This window comes from Lepus europaeus, chromosome 19 (genome assembly GCF_033115175.1).
Source record: "Lepus europaeus isolate LE1 chromosome 19, mLepTim1.pri, whole genome shotgun sequence".
NCBI classification, from domain to species: domain Eukaryota; kingdom Metazoa; phylum Chordata; class Mammalia; order Lagomorpha; family Leporidae; genus Lepus; species Lepus europaeus.
The window spans coordinates 68820851-68846388 of NC_084845.1; the positions used below are offsets into that span (position 1 = coordinate 68820851).

Here is a 25538-nt window from a genome sequence, read left to right on the forward strand (position 1 = left end):
AATGAAAAGGCTCCCATGTGTTCACAGGTCAAACGTTGGTCGTCATTTCTATGAGGGGGAAAAGAAAACACTTGGACACTTGGACCAAAACCTCTTCCAAAGGAGACAGCAACTTCTTTTATTGTTCAACTTTGAACTGAATTTACAGATTGTTTCAAAGGCTCTTATTTCCCACATTTTTAGTAAGAATCCCCACTCACTGTGTCCATTAATTCTCAAATGATCTGGGAGGAGAGGAATTTGATGAACAACAAAAAAACCTAGGGAATGCTTGGTCTTGGTCCCTTCACTAAGCGGCGGGCGGTGGACGACTTCCCGCCTCCTGCACACCACTCTGTGTAATCACCTCCATCCTGCTCGGGTACAAGTCAGCAACCGCTGACAAGTGTGCCTGCCAGACCCGCCACACGACAAAGACCAAGAACAGCCTTGCGTGTAACAGTGACGACGCTGTCACATACGGTTGCTGCTGTTTATTACACATCAACATGGCATGGGGTTCAGAGGATTCTACGCTAACTCCACGAGAACTTTCGCTTTTATGTAGCATCTCCATGTGTGTAGTTTTTGAATCGTGGGTTTTAAAGACATGCTCCAGGAGTGGAAGAGCTGCAGAACTGGGCCACTGACCTTCTAAGCACAAGTCACAGCTATAAGTAGTCCAGGCAATGTCACAGGCAACACTGGAGCCCCACAGAAAAGTGTGCCTCTCACAGTGCGCCTATGCTAGGGGCCTCTCACGAGAAACCAACGACACACACGGCCGACCTTCAACCAGCGGACAGCTCTGTGCCACTGTCGCACTGCTGAGCTCTGGATGTTAAATCCGCACAGCCATACTCATACCGCGACGTCAGTTTTTCAAGCACCGGGTGTGTGGTCCTCCACAGTGGCTGGCTCTGGAGAAGCTGAATTAAAGACACTTCACAGCAGGTTCCAACACCAACCCGAATCGTGGGTGTCATGTTTATAGTCACACTAACAAAAACACTCACTGTCACACATAAATTCACTACATGAACCAGAAATGAGCTAACTTACTTATTTCAACAGACACATATCACACACATAATTTGTCCATATCTTAACGATTATTCCATAAATACTTGATGTTTCTATCAATAATGCTACTGGAATAGAATAATAATACATAAAAAGCATATGGAATCGGACAAACAAGCTCTAAAGGGCTCAATTTGAGTTATCAAGTACATCACAGTCTAGAAGCCCCTACTCACCCACAGTAATTATCTTTCAAACCAAAGATGACAGAGTTACCCACTACACATTCACATCTAGGAAGGAATTTATTCCATGGATTTGAAAACACAAAACGTGACACAGGAAGCAGTACACGCGGCGAACTCCACACAGACCTGGTACGCTTGTTTACAGTGCAAAGGATGCGACTGCTTGATGCCCGTGACGTTCCGAGGTCAGTCACCCCGTCGTACCCCCACACACATCAGACACACGGCACGCATCCACACACGGTTCTCTACTGGGATCTGCGCTGAAGGGCAGCGCTCGCACACAGTCCCACAGCGACAGCTACACAACACCACACAGGTCTTCAGTGCTAACAATACCAGCAGCTTCAGTCACAAATAACACTTCAGGTGGTTTTCCTGATGGACATTCGAAAACCGACACCGTCACCTGTAAAGGGAAAACGGTCATTCCCCGTAGGAGCCAGCGCTGACGAGTCAGGTAACGTCTCAGGGTGCCACTGCCCCGGCTCCGACAGCAACATAAATCACACAACTCGACAAGAAGCCCGGAAATGAAGGCGTCCGCGTGGCTGTGAGGCTTCCGTCGCTGCGTGCACACAGCCCGGGTTCCCGGGGCTTGAGGCGCTCTCGCAGCACTCCGCAGTATCAGGTCTGCTTTGCAAGAGGCGCATCACCTATCTAGGCAATCAGTGATCAAAGAGAACACAGGATAAATGGAACGTGGTTTTCCAGACGGCAGAAGACTGCAGGTTACCATGAATCGGCCGAATTCCCAGGGGTCACCCAGCTTCAAGCTCTGCAGGTTAAGGCCTCCTTACGGAACGAGCGGTTGAGAATGTTTGCTCCCCACACCCAGAGCCATTCAGGCATATACTGTGCAAAAAGAAACTGAAAATGAAGAGAAAAAGATGACAAGGTTAGAACCCCAAACCACTGAAACTCAAGGAGCAAGCTCACAGAGCAGCAGGCTAAGGTGGCAAAGGCCGAGCCCCAGGGCGCCGACGAACTGAGCGTCTGTTTTCCCTGAGATGCCCTGGAGAACAGAGACGTGACACCCCCCCCCCCTTCTCTGACGAGGCTCAGCAGACCTACACAGTGACAGGATTCCCTCTGCACTTCATGTGACAGGAACACTAGGTTCACTGGTCACCAAGCAGAAAACCATTTCAGCAATAGAAGTCGGGCGGAACACAGAGCCGCACACACGGTAAGTATTGCAGGAGAACACCGGGGTCTGAGGGCAGGTGGAGCAGACCTTGGGAGGGCGTCTCAGGGTGTCACGGGGCCTCAGGGCACCAGGGAACCGTCCTGCTGGTGCTGCTCCGTCCCCCGTCCCAGGTCTCAACCAGGGGACTCAGGGCGACGTCCAGAGCCGCTCCGCGTGCCTCCACGGCAGTGAGCGTCCCTGGCAGGCAGCGAGTGGGGGCCGGGGATGCTGCTCCACATCCTGCAAGCCCAGGACCGCCTCCAAACGGGCGCCACCCACCCCAGGCAGCCATAGTGCTTAGTAAGGAAGCCGCGCGCTGCCCTGACGGCCGTGCCTGGGGCTCTACAGAAGTCGGAACCCTGGGTAGTAAGGAAGGCCGCTGGACAGACTCCCGCTAAGCACGGTCCTGACAGGATGACAAAGGCGCTGAACAAGGTTTCTCAGGACACATCCTGCTACCAAGTTACAGTAGGTGACCGCTCTGACATTCTAGCCTTGAACAATGGGTGACAACAGAGGTCACCCCACCTTCTTCTCAGTGAATGAGCCCACACAGAACAGGTGCGCCTGATGACAGTCCTCGAGCTGCGGCTGACCCCAGCAGGCCCCAGAGAGGCTCTGGGGACACACGCGTCAGCACTCCACCTGGGGCCAAGGGGAACGTTTTGGAGAAAGTAACCGTCATCTCTGGACTTTCTGACAGAGCCAAGGTTTTGGGGGAAAATGCCTGCCCCCTCCTCCTCCTCCCTGGAGCCTGTGCCCGCGGACCCTCAGCAGAACCTGACAGGCTGGGTCACACGGTCGGAGGCACGAGCCGGACGTCCAAGCCCCCACACAGGGACGTTCTTTATCAACCGTCCAGAGCTTGTTCAGTCGGGAAGGAGTCGGCACCTGAAAACCTGCTGTAAAATTTCCACTCACAACCACTGTCTGTAAGCAAACAGCACCGAGGTGCACCGTGCCAGTCCCCCAAGGAGCACCGTGCCAGTCCCCCGAGGTGCACCGTGCCAGTCCCCCGAGGTGCACCGTGCCAGTCCCCCGAGGTGCACCGTGCCAGTCCCCCAAGGAGCACCGTGCCAGTCCCCCAAGGAGCACCGTGCCAGTCCCCCAAGGTGCACCGTGCCAGTCCCCCGAGGTGCACCGTGCCAGTCCCCCAAGGAGCACCGTGCCAGTCCCCCGAGGTGCACCGTGCCAGTCCCCCGAGGAGCACCGTGCCAGTCCCCCGAGGTGCACCGTGCCAGTCCCCCGAGGTGCACCGTGCCAGTCCCCCAAGGAGCACCGTGCCAGTCCCCCAAGGAGCACCGTGCCAGTCCCCCAAGGTGCACCGTGCCAGTCCCCCGAGGTGCACCGTGCCAGTCCCCCAAGGAGCTGCACGTGGGACAGATCGGGCAAATGGTTTCGGGCTCCTTCCACTGTGATTTCAGCACCCTGCGCACGGATCGATGGAAAGAGATAAGGGAAGTTGGGGCTGACTCGTCGATTCCTACAGCTACCAACGGAGACCAGAAAGGAAGGCTACTGGGACGTGCAGGCAGACGGCAGGCCCTCCAGTGAGGGGGGAGCGCCGGGTGTGCGCTGGGGGAGGGGCCGGTCTTTAAGGTCTGGCCACGTCCAGGGGTCCTGACCAGCTGGTCTAGGCCTTAAAAAGCAGCTGTTCCTCCTCTACCACTAAGCCAACTCCTCCTCCTGTGGAGAAGTGACAGCCACACAGGGGTCCGGGGAGCCTGAGGGAGAAGCGAGCACGACAGTGAGGTGCGCGCTCCGCCGGCGGGGAAGCCCGCCGACGACTGACAGGTAGAGGGCACGGCTCCATGGGACCTGAGGACGAAGGACCAGTGGGAAGGACCAGTGGGAACGCCGGGACAGACACGCGCTGGGCTCCTCTCCTAAGCACAGAGCCCCAGGGAAGGTGTGGAGTAACCTACCCCGGGTGCCCTGCCCAGTGGCCGGGGGCACCTGCAGGGGCAGGGAGGATTCTGGGTGTGGAGTAACCTACACCGGGTGCCCTGCCCAGTGGCCGGGGGCACCTGCAGGGGCAGGGAGGATTCTGGGTGTGGAGTAACCTACACCGGGTGCCCTGTCCAGTGGCTGGGGGCACCTGCAGGGGCAGGGAGGATTCTGGGTGTGGAGTAACATACCCCGCCCAGCGGCCCTGGGAACCTGCAGGAACCTGCGGGGTGGGGGAAGGATCCAGCCCAGCTGCCCCGCCCCTGTGCTGGGGCTCCTTCCTCCACCTCTCCCTGGGATGCTGAGAGCCTCCAGGACTCCAGGAAACCTGGCGTTTCTTTTTCTGAGACGTTCTCTGGGGGTGAGGCCACCCCTCCCTCAGCTGTCTTCCAGCTAACGCACTGGCTCATCTCCCCCGCACACCCCTCACCTGAGCGCCCTGGCACACGCCTGCCGCCTCCACTGCTTGTCAGTACTCCCAGAACCTGCAGAGCCAGCACGCACAGCTCTCGCTGCTGCTCCCGAGCCCCGGCCCCTGCCCCTCGACAGACGCAGACACTGACTTCTCAGCAAACCAGAGAATTCATTTTGCATCTTCCTTGCCTTCAACCCATTCAGTTCAATCTATTACCAGATCTTGTCAAGAAAGAAACACAGGCTATCGTTTGTATTCAGTTCCCAGTGTGGAAAACTAACTGGGATCAACTGCACGAGATGAGACCTCACAGCATCCGTCTCCCATCCTGCAGGCCAGAGGCTGACAGCAGACAAATCACAGGCTGGCTTCCGGCACTGCCGACAAGACACCCCAGGGCACCCGGTGCAAGCCCCAGGTCCGTTTCTGATTCCAGCTTCCTGCTAATGCGCACGTGGGAGGGAGGGAGGCAGCCAGCGATGGCTCAAGCGGTCCCGTCCCTGCTGCCAGTGAGCTCGGGCTCCCGGCCCAGCCCGACCCAGCCCGACCCAGCCTCAGCTGCTGCAGGCATTTGGGGAGTGGTAAGGATTTTCTCTCTCTCTCTCTCTCTCTCATCATCATCATCATCATCTCTCTCTGTCTCTGCCTTTCAAATAAATAAAACCTATCTACTGAAAATAACCAAAAAAGTCACATTAGCAAAAGCTACCAGAGAAATCTGCTATGGCCAAGACAGCAATTAATGAATCAAATATTTCCTGTAAAATTGAAAAAACAATGAATAGAAGTGGAACAGAGGGAAAAAATGTCGTTCTAACAGCTGTCTACAGAACACCACTCCAGGAATTAAGGTAGCTTGCCGGAACTTTTTGGTAGAAAAATATGCTCTTGAGAAAAGTTCATCCGTGTGAACAAAGTGAACTGTGACGAAACCGCTGGCGTTTCATAAACACCTCACAACCGGCTGCGCCACAGCCATGCGAGCCTGCGTGCCTAAGAGGCTGCTCCTCAGGCGTCCCGCCCGCACTCCAGGCTTTTAGGGCCTGCAAACAGCCACTTACATAGAACCACTTCTTATTCAAAAAAAAAAAAGCTGTAGGCAAATCTTTTTGTTAGGAATAAAAACTAACTTGATTTACTTAATCTATTTACGCAGTGCTGGTAAATCTACTTATCTTTATGCAGAAAATCCCCAAAATATTAGTTTGATGACTAAGACAACTCCAAACACTAAAGGACACAGTTCTCAGCCAAGCCACGTCCATCCACCACAGATAAAGAACACAAATCTATCACAGCACAGTTAGGAGTTTCTCCCCAGTACTTAAGATCATTCTTTCATACATGTTTTATTTTAAAAATACTTCTTTTTACAACGTCCCTCTAAGAATTTCACTCTACAGGGGCTGGCGCTACGGCACAGCAGGTTAAGCTGCTGAGGCTGGAGTCCCGGCTGCTCCACTTTCAATTTGCTCCCTGCTAAGGTGCCAGGGAAAACAGTGAAGACAGCCCCCATCTCTGGGCACGTGCACCCACGTGGGGGACCTGAAGAAGCTCTTGGCTCCTGGCTTCCTCCTGGCCCAGCTCTGGCCACTGCAGCCTCCGGGCCGTGGACCAGTAGATGAAAAAGATCTCTGTCTCAGGGCCAGCGCCATGACTCACTTGGTTAATCCTCCACCTGCAGCACTGGCATCCCATATGGGCGCCGGGTTCTACTCCCAGTGGCTACTCTTCCAGTCCAGCTCTCTGCTGTGGCCTGGGAAGGCAGTGGAGGATGGCCCAAGTGCTTGGGCCCCTGCACCCGCATGGGAGACCAGGAGGAAGCACCTGGCTCCTGGCTTTGGATCGGCGCAGCGCTGGCCGTAGCGGCCATTTGGGGGGTGAACCAGTGGAAGGTTCTCTCTGTCCCTCCGTCTATATCTCTACCTGTCAAATGAAAAATAAAAGAAAAAGATCTCTGTCTCTCCCTCTCTGTAATTCTTTCAAACAAATAAACAAATCTTAAGAAAAAATACTAAAATACTAAAACTTTGTCACATCTGACCAAACTTAAAAAAAACAACCTGGGGCCGGCATTGAGGTGTAGCAGGTAGAGCCACCACCTACAATACCAGAATCCCATATGGGCGCCAGTTCGAGTCCTGGCTGTTATACTTCCAAACCATCTCCCTGCTAATGTGCTTGGGAAAGCAGTGGAAGACGACCCAAATCCTTTGCTCCCATGCACCCCATGGGAGACCTAGAAGAACATTTGGGCTCCTGGCTTCTGACCGGCCCAGCTCCAGCTGTTGAGGCCATTTGGGGAATGAACCAACGGATGGAAGATCTCTTTCTCTCTGTCTCTCCTTCTCTCTGTGTAAATTCTGCCTTTCAAATAAATAAATAAATAAATCTCTAAAAAAAAAAAAAAAAAAAGTATTTATTTGTTGAACAAATAGCCCAGCTCCAGCCATTGCAGCCATTTTGGGAAAGAACCAGTGGATGGAAAATTGACCTTTCTATCTCTCCTCTCTTTAACTCTGACTTTCAAATAAATAAATAAATCTTGTTTAAAAAAAAATAAACACTTGATCTTTACTCAGAAACTGACTCAAATACAGTTCCACATATAAGAGCTCAGAAAGGAGGAAAGTCTGTCTTCCTCTTATTAATTTATCACAATAAACGATGCCGTCACCATCCCAGGAACTCACTAACACGTGGCGACCTCTGTGCAGAGACAAACGTTCACATTGTTTCTGCAGCCAGTGCAGCCACTGCGGAGTGAGCCAGCAGACGGAAGCGCTCGCTCTGTAATTCATTCAAATAAACAAATCTATGCTTTTAAAATAATACTGAAAGATCAATCCTTGTCACGCCTGAACAAACCTAAGAAGATGTTTGTTTCTTCCACAGATGCGCCTAGGGACAGGCTGAGCAACTGACGTGACGGGCACAGGAACTCGAGCTCCAGCTGTGGCTTCACACTGCTCTCAGAGAGGCACTCATCCTTGTTTTACTCTGAAACCCCCTGCTGCCTGCTAATGCTACAGCCACATGTTTCACGTCAGGTGTCACGTACGTGGAACCTGTGAGAATTCTTAGCATGTCAGGTGTAACAACCAGAATTGACCACGCCCACCTTCCCACCTCAGGCTTCCGCCAGAGTCCGTGGTCACGTCTGTGACGGTCTAGGACGCACTGAGCACTCAGAGCTGAGAGCACACTGCTACCTGAATGGAATGGGACCAGTATCCTGTGGTCCTCGTGGAAATCCCCAGCGTAGAGACGGCGTGATGGGCGTACACTTTCGGCGAAGGCACCAACCAGGGGCACTTGTGCAGGAAGCTGCTGGGTGCAGTCCTGCTGGTGGCCACGCAGAAGGGGATCAGACTCTGCACAAAGATCCCTTTCGAGGTGTACTCGTACTGCAGCGCTCTGCTCAAGTGGTCCAGGTAGGCCTGTCAGAACAGAGCGGGGAAAACACGCTGAAACTCAGAAGGGAAAAACGCGTGCTTAGGACATTTCCAGCAAAGCACGGCCTAAGCCCACATGCACTGCCGAGTGAGCCTCACCACACAATTCTACACAAGTTCCTTCCTGCTGATGCCTGACCTTCGAAGCAGAATATGCAGCCAGCTGCGGAGTGGGTTTGCAGCAGGAGCCCGAAGAGATGGTGACGATGGCGCCTTTCTTCCTCTCCACCATTCCAGGCAACACTATCCGGACCATCAGACTAGCGGCGGCAATGTTCACGTTTATGATGTCCCAGAGCTTGTCCTCTGAGACCTGAGTGAAATACTGGGGGCAGGGGTAAGACACACCCACGTTGTTCACCAAGATGCCAATGTCTTTGTCTTTCAGGGCTTCGCGAATGGGCACGTAGATCTCTCGGCCGCTGCTGAAGTCGGCAACTATCACGTCGGTCTCCACTCTGTAGGTGTCAGCTATGTCTCTGGCGACGGCCCGCAGCTTCTCGTCGCTGCGGCTGATAAGGACGATGTTGAGACCGCGGCTGGCGAGCTCCTCGGCGTAGGCTTTCCCAATGCCATCTGTCGCCCCTGCAAGGCAAGCAGGGACGTGAGCACCATCGCCCCATGCCGTCACCTTTGGACCCCGCTGTCAGGTTTGTACGATGGGTTCTCGTAGGGATCAGTCAAGGCCAGTGTTGAAATCCCTGACTGATGAACACTGAGAGTGTTCGGCACAGACACTGGCATACAGTCAGGAGTCACCGCCATCACCAAGCTGGCTATGGCACGCAGCAGGAATGTGCTCTCCCACATCTACCTGCTTGAATGAGTGCCGAGAGCTGCTTTTCTGCAGAACGATAATAAAGTGAGATTCAAAACAGGCGCAGCATCTCTGAACACAGTGGCCATTTCCGAGGACTATTTTAGAAAGGGCAAAGGGGGTAAGAAAATACGGCTGCAGCAGGCCTGGGATCAGGAGCAGGTGGGATAAGGACAAAAAGCATGGGGCAGGCACACCCTGCGACGAGGGGGCAGGGAAATGCGTGCACAATCTAAAGCGGCACGTCCCCAGGAACCGTCACAGTAAACCCATTGTCTCCCGGAACGAGGCATCCGACTCAAAACACAAGTCACGGGGAAAGGACCATTTCGGTTCTAAATCAGGTTACCGCTGACGACAGCCCAGCTTCCGTACTGCTTGATCAGGTCTGCTCTGCTCCCCAGGCGGGGGATAAAATGCAGCCTGACCAGGCTGTAGAAGTCACAGATGACAGTGATGCTCTTTCTGGCCGTGTACCAGGCTCCAACCAAGGCGAGGGCTTCCATGTAGCAATTGCAGGACCTGGCAATTTCCCTGTACAGCAGGTAGAAGCTGTCCACAGCCGCCATGGCAGCCTGCAGGGCGGGGGAGAGACAGAGACGTGTGCTGAGCAGTGAGAGTCACAGAACAGTGCGTCGTTCCTGGGAAGAGAGATCAGAGGACGCAGAGGAAGCTGACGACGTATTCTCCTCCAAGGAGATCACTATTACCGAGTCACCACATTCCTGCTCAGAGCCACACAATGTGCCACACAGTGCAGATCAGAGTAAACACGAATGCCCGCGCCCAGGAAAGCTCCGACACGGTGACCGGCACAGACGTCAATCCCTCTGGGAGCTCACAGGCACATTTCTCTCCCTGCTCCCTGCATCCGCGCAAGCGCAGGGGCTGCTGCCCACGCGCAGACAAAGCACGGGAGACCCGGAGTGGGACGAAGACACGGCCCTGGCCTCGAGCAGCTAACCACTCACCTGAGACCAAAGTGAGCTTTCCTCAACTTTAACAAAAATGAAAAATGGATATTTAGAAAGAGAGTGTGCTACCTCCCACACTAGAGAAACGGTTTTCGTACAAACCCACAGATCGGGTACTTCTGTCTCGCTAGTGTGATTTGTGCACCTGTATCCTTGCTTGGCCTCTCAGGTTTGGGAAGAGTACAAGCCAACTCTGGTAACATCCACAGAGGACGCACTCACTAAGCACCACCTCTGGTTCTGCGTACTGTGACGATGCTACGGCGGAGAGGATGAATTAGACAACTGTGTGGAGGTGAAGACAATTCAGAACGTCACATGGTCAGATAAACAGGTGTCTGCAACTGGACACAGCCCTGCAGAGGCAGGCAGAGGGCAGGCGCCAAAGCCCAGGGCAGGCTTGAGGGAGCTGGACTTCACCCTAACTCAACCGCAGAGGCCACTGTGCTGATCCAAGGTGAGCGAACCATGAAGGAAGCAAGGGCAGAAAATCTAAAGCACCTGTCAGCTGTTCACACACCGAGGTGACGCGTACATGTGAGAAAGCTGGCTGCAAGCCAGCAAAAAGAAACATAAAACGTCTGGGCGAGGCCCCTCTTAAATCCCATTAAAAAAGGGGAAAAAGACCTAAAACTAAGAAACTACTCAACAACAACAGTAAAGCTGGCATGAACCTGAGTAAGAGGGAGTGAGGTCCCCCCACCCCACTGCAGCGTGATTCGAGCTCGGGGCACTAAGCAGCAGGAAATGGACCCACGAGAACCCCAGCTCCTGTGAAAGAGGCACCTGGATAAGGAAAGCGCTGCTGAACGTGCTGTCCAAATCACAAACCAGCCGTACACGTAACAGGAGAAGCGCCGGGCAGTGGGGTGCCACGCGGCCCTCGGTGAGGACTCTCTCAGGCCACAGGTCTCATCCACGGCCCTGCCACTACCTAGGCGGTTGCAGGTGAAGTCAGAATGTTCTCCTCAAATGAGAAGGGGTGGGGGTGGAGCCGGCCTACAGTACTGTAATCTGCCGGTCAGGATGCCCACGTCCCGCACTGGAGGGCCTGGGTTCACGTCCCAGCCCCACTTCCGGGAGTGCTGTGCTCATGCTCACCCTGGGGTCAGCGGGTGACTGAGTCCCTGCCACCTCTATGGACGGAGGCTCCCTCCCTCCCTCTCCAGTCACTGTGGTCAGCTGGGGAGGGAGCCAGCAGATGGGAGCTGCCTGTCCCGCTCTCAAAACCTTAGTCAGGCCACTGTACCTCCCATGGGTAAAATACCTCACACTGGGGTTCTGTTTACGGGGCAGACATCTGGTACAGCAGTTAAGGCAGCACTTGGGAGGCCACCACAGTGGCAGAGGAAGTTAGAGATGCCAGCATCCCACAGCAGAGCGTCAGCTGGAGACCCGGCTGCTTCACTTCCAATCCAGCTCCCTGCTAACGCACCTGGGGAAGCAGTGGAAGATGGCCCAAGTGCTCGGGTCCCAGCACCCACGTGAGACCCCGATAAAGTCCAGGTTCCTGGCTTCTGCCTGGACCAGCCTTGGCTATTGTGGCCATTTGCCGAGTGAACCAATGGACAATCTCTCTCTCTCTCTCTCTCTTCACTTTGGTCACCTTGCCTTTCAAATAAATAAATTTTCAAACAAACACACACACGCACATAGCACTTGGGATACCTGGATCCCATACTAGAACATCTAGGCTCAAGTCCTGGGTGGGATGCTGCTGTGCACCATGGGAGGCTGTGCTGATAATGCAAGTGGCTGGGTCCCTGCCAATCATGTTCCTAGATCCCAACTTCAGCCTGGCCCAGCCCCAGCTGCTGTGGGCATCTGGGGTATGAACCAGTGGATGGGAGGTCTCTTTCTCTTTCAAATAAATAAAATAAATTAAAAGATCACATGCCTTTTGGGATCCATGCCACAAGGAAAATAAATGCAAAAAAATAGTAATTTATATGCAATACAACCTCTCAAACAAAATGTAATGACCTGCAGACCCTGGAACAGCAAGCCCACGCTGCTGACAACAGAAGAGCCCACAGCAGAGCCTGAAAGCACCGCTCTGCCTCAAAGACCACCACACGGAGAAGCACGGGCTGCAGGGCGAGCGGCGCCTGTGGGAAAGCCAGCCGCACAGGGTGCTAAGAGGGCAGGTGCACCTCACACGTGGGCTCAGGTGTGCCTCTCACGTGGGGTCAGGGTGTGTCCCACGTGGGGCCAGGTGCGCCTCATCGTGGGGTCGGGTGTGTGTCTCACGTGGGGTCAGGTGTGCCTCTCACGTGGACTCAGGTGTGCCTCTCATGTGGGGTTGGGTGTGTGTCTCACGTGGGGTCAGGTTGTGTCCCACATGGGGCCAGGTGCGCCTCATCGTGGGGTCGGGTGTGTGTCCCACGTGGGGTCAGGTGTGCCTCATCGTGGGGTCAGGTGTGTCTCACACATGGGGTCAGGTGCACCTCACACATGGGGTCGGGTGTGTCTCTCACGTGGGGTCGGGCGTGTCTCACACGTGGGGTCAGGTACGCCTCATCGTGGGGTCGGGTGTGTGTCTCATGTGGGGTCAGGTGCGCCTCATCGTGGGGTCAGGTGTGTATCCCACGTGGGGTCGGGCGTGTCTCACATGTGGGGTCGGGTGTGTGTCTCATGTGGGGTCAGGTGCGCCTCATCGTGGGGTCGGGTGTGTGTCCCACGTGGGGTCAGGTGCACCTCACGGCATGGGCCGCTCCGCACAGGGAGCTTCCCTCTCCTGAAGCTCAGCTGTTTTTCTCTCCGAGAATCCCCACACGGGTGAAGCGATCTCTGGCACGGTGGGGGGGGGGGGGTCCCCCTGCCTCCCCTCCAGTCACAACCTACCCTCTTTTTCTCTTCCCTTTTCCGCCAGGTCTGGGATGCAGCAAAACACAGCCCCGTCCTCCTACGGCCAATCTGTGAACAAACACCAACAAGGAAAAACTCAACTCCTTTCCTTTACTGGAAAAACCACATATAAAACTAAGATCAAAGCTTTCAAAAATTGTGAAAACATAAAAATCCATGCCATGAATTGCTATCTAGACAGCAAAGCATTTACTAAATGCGAAACACCCTCATCCCAGGGTAAGACAGGCGGGGGCTGCCTGGGAGGCCTCCGGTCCTTCCGCAGGGCTCACCTGGAGCACATGCCCCCTCCTGCACTACTGTCCTTCAGGAACATTCCATCCCATGGGACCACACGCTAGGCTAATCAGCCTGGACAAGGACAGGCTCCTTAGAGCGTCCGGGAAGGGGGCAGACACAGAGCTGCCCGCCCGCCCTGCAACCCACCTTCCTCAGCTCCAGCTGCCCGGGCCCTCAGACGTCCACACTCCTGCCAACTCCCTGCAGACACTCGGGCTGGCCCACCTGAGCCAGACAGTCACCAGCAGCCCGAGCCCCGGCAGGGGCGGCAGGGAGGAAGAGCAGCCTATGGGAGCTGCGAGTGAGTCAGGGGCTTTCAGGAGCACGCAGTGAAGACCCCTCTGTCCAGCTACAGACAGGCAGTGGCGAGGCCCACGTCGGCCCAGCTTCTCAGCCTCTCCATCAGAAGAGGCCCTGCACCATCTCGACAGGGGACAGCACTGAGAAGCACTTACCGCTACGGTCAAACCATCAACAGAGGCCTAACGGACAGATGGCACCATTGCTTTTAAATGGCAGAGAGCAGGGCAGGGCTCTCCAGTCAAGGGCTGGTCCTCCGCACTGGCGTACAGAACACAATCTTACATTCCACAGTGCAGCTCGAGCCTCAGGGTACTGCCGAATCCCGAGCAACGTAGGCGCGAAGCCCCGACGTACGTGGTCACTGGGCTCCATGCGCCCCTGCTATAGGAAAGCTACACAGAACACAAAACCCGTGGAACTAAGTGTCCCAGGCCGAGGAAACCATGGGACTCCCTGCTGCGCTGTACACAGGATTCACAGGCAGACAGACAGGTGCTCTGACGACGGAAGGGTGTCTCACAGGGGGATTTCCAGTCAGGGCCCAAGGCCCAGCACGTGCAGAGAGAACGGTTCCAAGTGTGTACAGCTGAGGGTGTGCACTGAAGGCGAGAGGGCTGGGAGAGGCCAGGCTCTGGCACCCCTCGTGCCAAACAGTTTCTGCACTGAGGCCTGCTCGCTGCACCGGGGCTGGGCTGGCCTCAGAAGCTAACCGGCCGCCTGCCCCACCCCCGACACACCAGACATGTCACACGTCTGCTCAGACCTCACTGGGCCAAGACACGTAACAGGAACTACCACCCTGTTCCATCCATCCTCCCAACTCTTCTACCCACCCTTACGCACAGGGTAGAAAACGCCTTTCTCATCAAAGCCCTGAATTCCAAAAGCTCACGACGTCGCTGGGAGGGGGTCTCCAGTTGTTACTACACCCGGAAGTGTGCAAGCCTACGACACTGGCCGCTTCTCGCTGCTTTAGAACACCTGAGGGTGCCGGCTGCGGCTGTACCTGCTACACCTCAGCGCTGGCATCCCACAGGGGCGCCGGTTCAAATCCCAGCTGCTCCACTTCCAATCCAGCTCTCTGCTATGGCCTGGGAGAGCAGTAGAGGATGGCCCAAGTCCTTCAGCCCCTGCACTCACATGGGAGACCCGGAAGAAGCGCCTGGCTTTGGATTGGCACAGCTCTGGCCATTGCAGCCATCTGGGCAGTGAACCAGTGGATGGAAGACCTTTCTCTCTGCCTCTCTGTAACTCCACCTTTCAAATAAATAAATCTCAAAAAAAAAAAAAAAAAAGACACTTGAGAGCAGCTCCTTGGGAAGGCAGGAGGTTTTGAAGATTCAGTCTAGACTGGGCAGCCTACAGTGTCGGCATCTGAAGAGGGTGAGCCAGGAAGCAGGCCAGCCCGGATGCGTGCGCAGCCAACGTGAGACCGGTCCTTCCCAGGGCAAGCCCTCACCACCAGGCCCACCGCCCAGACCCCAACCTTGGATCAGCTCTCCAGCCTTAATCCGTCAACCATCAATGTTAATCCGTGAAGGTATCTCTGGGGTTTAAGCACCTGCGGGAGTTTGGGGAGCCCAACTGCTTGATCCGCTAGACCTACCAAGGCGCACAGAGGCCCGGAACCACACTGACCTTGCTCTGGCTGTTGGACTTGACCAGAGGCATTGGTGACTGCTACGGTCTCAGTGTCCCATCCTCCAGATTCACGTGCTGAATCCTAAGCCTGCCAGGTGATGGTGTTAGAAAAAGCCACCTCGCAGGGGCACAAAAATGTTAGGCAAAGAGGCACAGAACAGAAAGGAGGCAGTGTACAAATCTACACCAGACCAAATTTATTCAGAGAAAATAAAGCCGCAGAGATGGGTGACCAGCTGCCAGCGTGCACACTGATGAACCCGTGGCAGAGGCCCCGACCCCCAGGGGCTGGGCCTTTTTATATTTTAGGAGTGCTGGGGGTGGGGGTAGGGTAGGGGCAGGAGGCGGAGGGGAAATCCTGGAACCGGTCTGTCAGGTGGCTGACGGGGTGGGGTATGAAGGCAACAGGGTGAGGCCCAGCTGAGGTTCAGGGCCCAGGAATGCATTCCAATGTTTACCTCTTTTCGGCAGTGAGGGAATGGCCACGGCTTACGAATTTGCTCCATCAGATGGTACTGGGAGGGGGGCTTCGGGAGGAGCTGAGTGTGAGCTCCAATGAGAAGGTGCCATCAGGCCATCCATGAGGAGGGGCGCTTCCCAGACACGGAACCTGCCGGCACCCTGGCCCTGGCCGCAGCTCCAGAACTCTGAGCTCCACCCAGAGGTGTTCTGTTACAGCGGCCCAAGTGGGCTAATGTGGTCTCCAAGTAAAGGTTATTTGAAAAGTAACACTAAATCCCAGGGAAGTACCGCTGCCAACAGTCTACTTGTAAAGTCATTACAAAATGTTGTCTCTTTAACCAGCAGAACGGTGTTGGCCAGAGTGGGGGAAACCTGAGGACGCTGGCTAAAGGGTGCAGAATCAGGCGTACAAGACAAGTTGGTTCTCAGGGCCCCGGGCGCAGGAGTGACCACAGTCAACCACACTGTGCTGCGTATGTGACCACCGTATCGCAGTCGTGAACATTATTTCACAACGTGAAGCTCCCTGAGAGGGGAGATCTTAGGTTTTCTCAGCACAAACAAAAAGAGGGAAACAACGTGCGGTGATGGACGGGTTAATGACCTTGACTGCGGCCTTCATTTCAGAACGTACAGGTACCAGCGTACTTCACAAGGCTGTGCAGAATGGAATTAAAAATATGAGTTTATGTTGGCACAAAACCAAATCTGGAATCCACGCACAGCTTTTTCAGAATACACATTTTCCACATATAACAAATTCTGCACCAAAATAAACTCACACTTTTACTCAAATTTTTTCTATAAACTTTTTCAAGTACCTGCAGTAATCAACTCATCATGCTGTATGCCTTAAGTATACACAATTTGATTTGTCAATTACACCTCAGCAAAGTAGAAAAACTACACTTGGAAAAAAGCTTTAAAGTTTTGTCTTCTTATCTCTACAGAAAACTAAACAGGGGCCAGCGCTGTGGCATAGAGTTAAGCCTCCACCTGTGGCACCAGCACCCCATATGGGAGCTGAGCCGGTTCGAGTCCTAGCTGCTCCACTTCTGATCCAGCTCCTTGCTGATGGTCTGGCTAAGCAGTGGAAGATGGCCCAAGTCCTTGGGCCCCTGCACCCTATGTGGGAAACCCTGGCTCAGATAGGCCCAGCTCCAGCCATTTTGGACATCTGAGGAATGAACTAGTGGATGGAAGGCCTCTCTTGTCTCTCCCTCTCTCTATAACTCTGCCTCTCTAAAAAAAACACAAAACATTGGCCAGCATCACAGCTCACTTGGCTAATCCTCTGCCTGCAGCACCAGCACCCTGGGTTCTAGTCCCAGTTGGGGCACCAGATTCTGTCCCGGCTGCTCCTCTTCCAGTCCAGCTCTCTGCTGTGGCCCGGGAAGGCAGTGGAGGATGGCCCAAGTGCTTGGGTCCTGCACCCACATGGGAGACCAGGAGGAAGCACCTGGCTCCTGGCTTCGGATCGGCACAGTGCCGTCCGTAGCAACCATTTGGGGGGGTGAACCAATGGAATGAAGACCTTTCTTTCTGTCTCTCTCTCATTGTCTAACTCTGCCTGTCAAAAAACAAAAACAAAACACAAAACAAAACAAAAAACAAAAAACACTAAAACATCAGTGAACAAAACAAAATCAGAACTGTTTCCAGGGCCAGCACTGTGGCTTAGAAGGTTAAGCCTCTGCCTGCAGTGCCAGCATCCCATATGGGCACTGGTTCAAGTCCTGGCCGCTCCACTTCCAACCCAGCTCTCTGCTGTGGCCTGGGAAAGCAGTGGAAGATGGCCCAAGTCCTTGGACCCCCGGAACCCACATAGCAGACCCAGAAGAAGCTGCTACCTCCAAGCTTCGATCTGGCCCAGCCATCTGTGGCCATCTGGGAAGAGAATGAGCGGATGGAATCTCTCCTCCCCCCCGACCCCCCGACCCCCTGCATCTCTGCCTCTCAAATAAATAAATCTTAAAAAAGAAGGGAAGGGGGATGGGGAGGGGGAGGGAAAAGAACTGTCCCAAACTAGGGAAAGAAAAGTAATCCCCTTCCGTCTCTGAGGCATTTTCTGCTTCTGCTTCTACAGGGCAACAATCATCGTAAACTTCAAGGAATGCAACAGCCGAAAACGTGCGATGGGAAATCAGGGTCAAAGCTGCAGAGAGCAGTCACCTTCTCCCAGCACCACTGCTGCAGCCTGCAACGTTATCCCAACCCACGGTTCAGCTGACTCAATCCAGCAGCATGAAGGGCAAAAAAATCAAATCTACCAGCACTGAGGAGTCAGGAGGAAAAGTGCTGGCTGAAACCGACGCCACCAAGCTCCCCAGAAGCGTGGGGCAGCTGGTGAGAAAACACCAAACAGACTGGCCGAGATGCTTTCAAACAAAATACAGCAAGCACAGTGCCGGGGTGGGCAAAGAAGCACCAAGTGACCAGCTGACTTTAGACTTCGCACCTGCAGAGCTGTAAGGTAACACATTTCTGTATGTTAAGCCCCTACTTGCTGCAATTTTTACAGCAGGCATGGAAATACCGAGGACGGATGGATAGAAGGACAACCTGTTAATCAGTTTCACTTTTAGGACAATCCTACAGCAACCCTCAAGCTGCCCCTCACCAGGGGTGAGGAAATGTGGGGCCCGCACAAAGCGGAGGCCGGGGCTACGGTGCAGCGGGTTAAGCCACCATTTGCAAGGCCGGTGTGCCATCTGATTGCCAGTTGGAGTCCCGGATGCTCCACTTCCCATCCACTTTCCTGCTATTGCACCATGGAAAGCAGTGGAAGACAGACTAAGTGTTTGGCCCCTGCCACCCACCTGAGAGACCTAGATGGAGTTCCTGGCTCCTGGCTTCAGCCTGGCCCTGCCCCAGCCATGCAGGCCATCTGGGGGACGAACAGTGGATGGAAGATCTGTCTGTCTGTCCCTCCCTCTTTCTCTGTAATTCTGTCTTTTCAAATAAATACATCTTTAAAGAAAAAAAAAAAAAAAGCCCACAAAACCATTTGGTCTGGCCCAGCCAAAGTAACCCCAGGCAGGACAAGAAATTCAATAAATAAACGCCAGGCCTCTTTTTTCCTTTTTTTTAGCAGACATTTTTAAGTTGATGACTTTCCACGACCCAGAACCATGTTATAAATATCTAAATGGCCCTTGGCACAGAAAGGTCCCCCACCCAGGCCTGACCCAGCGAGAGCATCCAGGAACCACAGTCTCCTCAGAGACCATCGATCTTCAACTGAAAACACGCTCCATCTGAGGTCCTGACCACCGTCAACAGCTGGTGCTCTTTGACCTCTCCTGCACTCAACTCTAACTCCTCTGTCCTCCCAACACCAGCCACAGCCCCAGTCCACTCCTGACTCCCACTGGGAAGAGCACGAGCAGCGGGCCCCCGATGGGCCATGCTGCCGGCCCTGGGTTCCCCCGTCTCGTCCACGTGGCACCATCGCCACACTGACCTGAGTTCTAGTTAAATGCTTAACTTGTCTTTCTTGGTTCTCCCGTGAGAGCACACGTCTTCTGAGGGCAAGAGACAGACCTAAACTAATGTTCCTGTGATTCTGAAAAACTTGAAAAGTATATACGAGAGTGTGTAAAACCTGTCATGTACAGTTCAGAGAACACAGCCCGCACCTGCTCACTGCCACCTGTCTACCGCTCACTGCCACCTGTCCACTGCTCACTGCCACCTGTCTACTGCTCACTGCCATCTGTCTACCGCTCACTGCCACCTGTCTACTGCTCACTGCCACCTGTCTACTGCTCACTGCCATCTGTCTACTGCTCACTGCCACCTGTCTACCGTTCACTGCCATCTGTCTACCGCTCACCACTACCAGTCTACCGCTCACTGCCACCTGTCTACTGCTCACTGCCACCTGTCTACCGCTCACTGCCATCTGTCTACCGCTCACCACCACCAGTCTACCGCTCACTGCCACCTGTCTACCGCTCACTGCCACCTGTCTACCGCTCACTGCCATCTGTCTACCGCTCACTGCCACCTGTCTCACCACCTGTCTACTGCTCACTGCCATCTGTCTACCGCTCACTGCCATCTGTCTACCGCTCACTGCCACCTGTCTACCACTCACCGCCACCTGTCTACCGCTCACCGCCACCTGTCTACCACTCACCGCCACCTGTCCACTGCTCACTGCCACCTGTCTACCGCTCACTGCCACCTGTCTACCACTCACCACCACCTGTCTACCGCTCACTGCCACCTGTCTACCACTCACCGCCACCTGTCTACTGCTCACTGCCACCTGTCTACCGCTCACCGCCACCTGTCTCACCACCTGTCTACTGTTCACTGCCACCTGTCTACCGTTCACCGCCACCTGTCTACCGTTCACCGCCACAAGTCTACTGCTCACTGCCACCTGTCCACTGCTCACTGCCATCTGTCTACCGCTCACCACCACCAGTCTACTGTTCACTACCATCTGTCTACTGCTCACCGCCACCTGTCCACTGCTCACTGCCACCTGTCTAACCACCTGTCTACTGTTCACTGCCATCGGTCTACCGCTCACCACCACCAGTCTACCGCTCACCGCCACCTGTCTACCGCTCACCGCCACCTGTCTACCGCTCACTGCCACCTGTCTACCGCTCACTGCCATCTGTCTACCGCTCACCACCAGCTGTCTACCGCTCACTGCCATCTGTCTACCGCTCACCACCACCTGTCTACCACTCACTGCCACCTGTCTACCGTTCACCGCCACAAGTCTACTGCTCACTGCCACCTGTCCACTGCTCACTGCCATCTGTATACCGCTCACTGCCACCTGTCTACCGCTCACCGCCACCAGTCTACCGCTCACCGCCACCAGTCTACCGCTCACCGCCACCTGTCCACTGCTCACTGCCACCTGTCTACTGCTCACTGCCATCTGTCTACTGCTCACCACCACCTGTCTACCACTCACCACCTGTCCACTGCTCACCGCCACCTGTCCACCGCTCAGCGCCACCTGTCCAATGCTCACCACATGTCCACTGCTCACCACCACCTGTCTACCGCTCACCGCCACCTGTCTACCGCTCACCGCCACCTGTCTACCGCTTACTGCCACCTGTCTACCGCTCACTGCCACCTGTCCACTGCTCACCGCCACCTGTCTACTGCTCACTGCCATCTGTCTACTTCAACAACTCCAGGATCCTGGAGGCCCAGCAGCCTTCCTCCCTATCATACATCTGCCTGCATCCTGCAGAGAACCTCTCTCCAAGAATCTGAGGCCGTCATTCCCTGGCCGCTTCTATATGGCTGTACACTGCAAGCATGTATTCTGTAACAAAGCCCGTTCGGTGTTGCCCAGTTTAGAACTTTCTACAAAGGACCCACAGCACAGACTCCACCGCTGCGGCTTCTGCTGTCCAGCAGCTCCCGACACAAGTGCACCGCGACTCACTGCCCGTCCTGCTGTGCCCGGCGGGGGCACTGCTCTGGGTCCGGAGCCTTCCAGCAGCGCTGTGACGAAGCCTTGTCGCTGTCTCCTGAGCACCTGTACAAGAGTTCTCCAGGGTCCAGCTGCTGGGCTGCAGGCCTGCAACCAAAGCGGCGGCAGCAGTGCCGCGCCCAGCCGCCGCAGTGCAAACTCTTGTTGCCCCACATCACAGGCGGGCAGCACTCCGCGGCTCTCCTCCAACGCAGCAGCACCATGGTTTTAGCGGATATCCCCTCAGCCACCACGGCTGAATTCCTGTGACGTTTACAGGCGGCTTGTGTTTGCCAATCTAAGAACTGCCGGCTTCTACCACGGATCCTGTTCTGATATGGTGCCTTCTCTCAGAATCTCAAGGTGGTGTTGTCGTTGTTGTTTTTTTTTTTTTTTTTTTTTTAATTATTTGGGAGCTGGCGCTGTGGCAGAGCAGCTAAAGCTGCCGCCTGCAGTGTCAGCATCCCATATGGGTGCCGGTTCCAGTCCGGCTGCTCCACTTCCCATCCAGCTCTCTGCTATGGCCTAGGAAACCAGTAGAAGATGGCCTAAGTCCTTTGGCCCCTGCACCCACATTGGAGACCTAGAAGAAGCTCCTGGCTCCTGGCTTCAGTCGGCGCAGCTCCGGCCGTTGTGGCCATTCGGGCAGTTGAACTGGTGGATGGAAAACCTCTCTCTCTCTTTCTGCCTCTCCTCTCTCTGTGTAACTGTGACTTTCAAATAAATAAATTTAAAAAATATTTGGAGAACCCACTATGGCACAGCAGGTTAAGCTGCTACTTGTGACATCAGGCATCCCATTCCAAAGTGCTGGTTCAAACCTCGGCTGCTCAGCTTCCAACGCAGCTCCCTCTACTGCACCTGGAAAAGCAGAAGATGGCTCAAGTGCTTGGGTGCCTGCTCCCACGTGGGAGACCCAGGTTGATTTATTTATTTGAAAGGCAGTTACAGAGAGAAGAGGGAGAGAGATCTTCCATCTGCTGGTTCACTTCCCAAATGAATGTAATGGCCAGAGCTGGGCAGATTCGAAGCTAGGAGCCAAGAGCTTCCTCTAGGTCACCCATGCAGGTGCAGGGCCCAAACATTTGGGCCACCTTCTGCTGCTTTCCCAGGCCATAGCAGAGAGCTGGATCAGAAGTAGAGCAGGGCCGGCGCAGTGGCATAGCGGGATAACAACCTAGCCTGAAGCGCCGGCATCCCATATGGGTGCCAGTTCGAGACCCAGCTGCTCCACTTCCAATTTGGCTCTCTGCTATGGCCTGGGAAAGCAGTAGAAGATGGCCCAAGTCCTTGGGCCCCTGCACCTGCGTGGGAGATCTGAAAGAAGCTCCTGGCTCCTGGCTTCAGATCGGTGCAACTCCGGCCATTGCAGCCAACTGGGGAGTGAACCATGGAATGGAAGACCTCTCTCTCTCTCTCCCTCTGCGTCTCCTCTTTCTGTGTAACTCTGACTTTCAAATAAATAAATAAATCTTTAAAAAAAATAAGAAGTAGAGCAGCTGGGACTCAAGCTGGTGCCCAGATGGAATGCTGGCACTGTTGGCGGAGGCTTAATCTACTACACCACTGCACCGGCCCCCAATAAATATATCTTAAAAATAAAAGAGGACACACAGCCTGGGCCACACAGAAGCCAGGAGGAGCAACTCGGTGTGGGTCTCTCATGAGAGCGGCAGGGTCCCCAGGAGCGCGTCATCACGCTGCCTCCCAGCGTGCGATCGGCAGAGAGCCAGGGACAAGACGCCTCAGGTCGGGAAGCCGCGTCTTGACGAGCACCCCACCTGCTGAGCGCCTGCCGGGAATTCTTCATGTGCATGGGTTACGGACACACTCTCTGTGTGTTTCACATCTCTCTGTGGCACATCCGAGGGCCTACATGGCTTGATTTCCAAACTTCCCAGTGTTCCTCCTTGCTGGTCTGTGCCCGTCACGCTTTGTTCCAGAAATCCCACCTCAGCTCCAGGACGGGAAGGTGCTGCGCCGCACTAGTTTCCAGAGGTTTCGCAGTGTTTTCCAGATCTAAGGACTCCATCCTCCAGGAGGTCCCTGACGGCGTGAGGCAGGGATCTACACAGCGTTAACACTCCTCCCAGAACCTGGCCGCTGCTCCGGACACTCCCCAGCGAATGAACAGGACCAGATACCGCTCTGTGTTCAGAGCTCCGGCGTCACTGCTGAGCTTCTCACACTTCGTGTCCGCACTTGGACAAAGTCACCGCTGGTGTTACGACTTTGGGTTCCCCTGCCTTCCACTGCCAGACTTCAGCGCACGACTAACGGTGGGGCTGGGTGGGAAAGGCAGCCGCAGGGGCCTTGGAAATCTGGGTTCTCACCCAAGAGCCAATACCGTTTCTTTCCCCGGCTCTTAGACTCAGCAGGAAACGAGCCAGCAATAGTAGCCCACTCCTAGGTGTACGCCCAAGATAACTGAAACTTCCCCTCGTGTTAAAACCCGGACACGCGTGCTCACTGCAGCCTTCTGCACATGGAAGGAGGCTGCACCCCGCCCATCCCGTGATGAAGGAATACACAGAACGTGGTTTTGCTCCGTCCCACGGAACTCCATTCGGCCACGAAAGGAATGAAGGGCGACACACGCCACAACACGCATGGCCCTTGCAACATGCTGCTACAGGACAAGCCAGACATGGAAGGACACATGTTATGGGACGTGAAACATGGGCCACGTCCAGGACAGCTACATCCTTAGAGAGAAAGAGGGTCTGGGAGCTGGGGTGTGGTGGGTGGGTGGGTGCCTAGTGGTGACGCCGCGGCCTGCATCCCACACCGGGTACCTGGGTTTCCCAGCCACCTCCGACAACCGACCCGGGGAGGCAGCAGGAGATGGCTCAAGAAACTGGGTTCCAGCAGCCCGTGTGGGGAGCCTGGGTCCTGCCCCGGCCCTGGCCAAGGCGGGCAGCTCGAGAGCAAACCGGCCCAGGGGAGCCCTGTGTGTCCCAAATGAAATCATAAACACAAAGCAGGTTGCAGACTCCAGGGGTGACAGGAAGTTACCCGCTACTAGCTAGGGAAGCAGTGGGAACGTTCTAGAATTAGCGGCATTATGGAAACACTAAAAACGGGTCTGTCCTCGTCTTGGAAAACCACTGACAGGATGCGTTTTATGTAAACCCTATTCCAAGAAAAGCCGAAGGTCAACAGCACTTTGTGGAACCGTGTGCGCTCCCGGGCCGGGGCGGGCCCCCACCTGCGAGGGGGGTCCGGGGTGCAGGCGCCGGCTCCCCCGGCCGAGGCGGGCCCCCCACCTGCGAGGGGGGTCCGGGGTGCAGGCGCCGGCTCCCCCGGCCGAGGCGGGCCCCCCACCTGCGAGGGGGGTCCGGGGTGCAGGCGCCGGCTCCCCTGGCCGAGGCGCGCCCCCCACCTGCGAGGGGGGTCCGGGGTGCAGGCGCCGGCTCCCCCGGCTCCCCCGGCTCCCCCGGCCGAGGCGGGCCCCCCACCTGCGAAGGGGGTCCGGGGTGCAGGCGCCGGCTCCCCCGGCCGAGGCGGGGCCCCCACCTGCGAGGGGGGACCGGGGTGCAGGCGCCGGCTCCCCCGGCTCCCCGGGCCAAGGCGGGCTCCCCACCTGCGAAGGGGGTCCGGGGTGCAGGCGCCGGCTCCCCCGGCTCCCCCGGCTCCCAGGGCCGAGGCGGGCTCCCCACCTGCGAGGGGGGTCCGGGGTGCAGGCGCCGGCTCCCCCGGCCGAGGCGGGGCCCCCACCTGCGAGGGGGGACCGGGGTGCAGGCGCCGGCTCCCCCGGCCGAGGCGGGGCCCCCACCTGCGAGGGGGGTCCGGGGTGCAGGCGCCGGCTCCCCCGGCTCCCCGGGCCGAGGCGACAGGCCCAGGCCCCCGCGCCTCAGCCGCCCGGCCGCGGCCGGCTCCACAGGCGCGTCCCCGAGGCGAGGCCGCCCTCTCGGCCCAGCCCCGGCCCGCGCGCCCCTCGAGGGCCAACGGCCGCTCCCCGGGGCCGGGATGGGCGTGCCCGGCCCTCGCCGCCCCTCACCCTGCATCTCAGCCACCCCAGAAACCACGGCCGCTCCCGCCGCCCCGCGCAGACCCGAGCGTAGAGCAGCTCCGCGCGGGCGGCAGACCGGGAGCAGGCGGCTGAGGGAACCAGGGGACCGCGGGGCGCCCTCCGGGGCCTCGGCGAGGGGCGCGGTACCTGCAGGGCGGCGCAGTCTCCGGACCGGGTCCCGCCGGACCCGCGCGGCCACCGCCCCCGTGTCGGACGCAGCGGCTACGGACGGGCCGCGCCCCCACGTGACTCGCGCGCGCGCGCAGCGGGGGCGGAGCCGTCTCGGGCCCCGCCCCCAGCGGCCTTCTGCGCCCCCGCCCCCCGCCGGCCTCAAGAGCGCGTGCGCGGCGGTTGCTGTGGCGACGGAGGAAGCGTTGGGCTGCCAACGACGCTGGCCGGGGCTGGTCCGCCGGTCCGGAGAGCCGGGCGTCTGAGCAGGGGCTTGAGCGAGCTGGCGGCGGAGCGCTGGAG

The 25538-nt window shown here is 56.3% G+C and overlaps 1 protein-coding gene and 1 long non-coding RNA gene across 3 annotated transcripts; one reads left to right on the forward strand and one right to left on the reverse strand.

Annotated features, from left to right (window-relative positions):
• Positions 1–69: 69 nt before the first annotated feature.
• On the reverse strand, positions 70–25303 carry HSDL1 (hydroxysteroid dehydrogenase like 1). 2 transcript variants are annotated; one of them, XM_062177525.1, is made up of 6 exons: positions 25215–25303; positions 12892–12963; positions 9423–9648; positions 8396–8841; positions 8014–8241; positions 70–2120 (listed from the first exon to the last, which is right to left on the reverse strand). In XM_062177525.1, the coding sequence occupies exons 3-6, from the start codon at positions 9640–9642 to the stop codon at positions 2022–2024; spliced, it is 993 nt and encodes a 330-aa protein (XP_062033509.1). In that variant the 5' UTR covers positions 9643–9648; positions 12892–12963; positions 25215–25303; the 3' UTR covers positions 70–2021. The 2 variants fall into 2 exon arrangements, with proteins under 2 accessions (XP_062033509.1, XP_062033508.1); XM_062177524.1 differs by having other exon boundaries at positions 8011–8241.
• LOC133748591 (uncharacterized) lies at positions 2119–8113 on the forward strand. The gene is made up of 3 exons (XR_009864484.1): positions 2119–2439; positions 5136–5219; positions 7697–8113. It is a non-coding gene; the product is annotated as an uncharacterized LOC133748591 (long non-coding RNA).
• Positions 25304–25538: the final 235 nt, after the last annotated feature.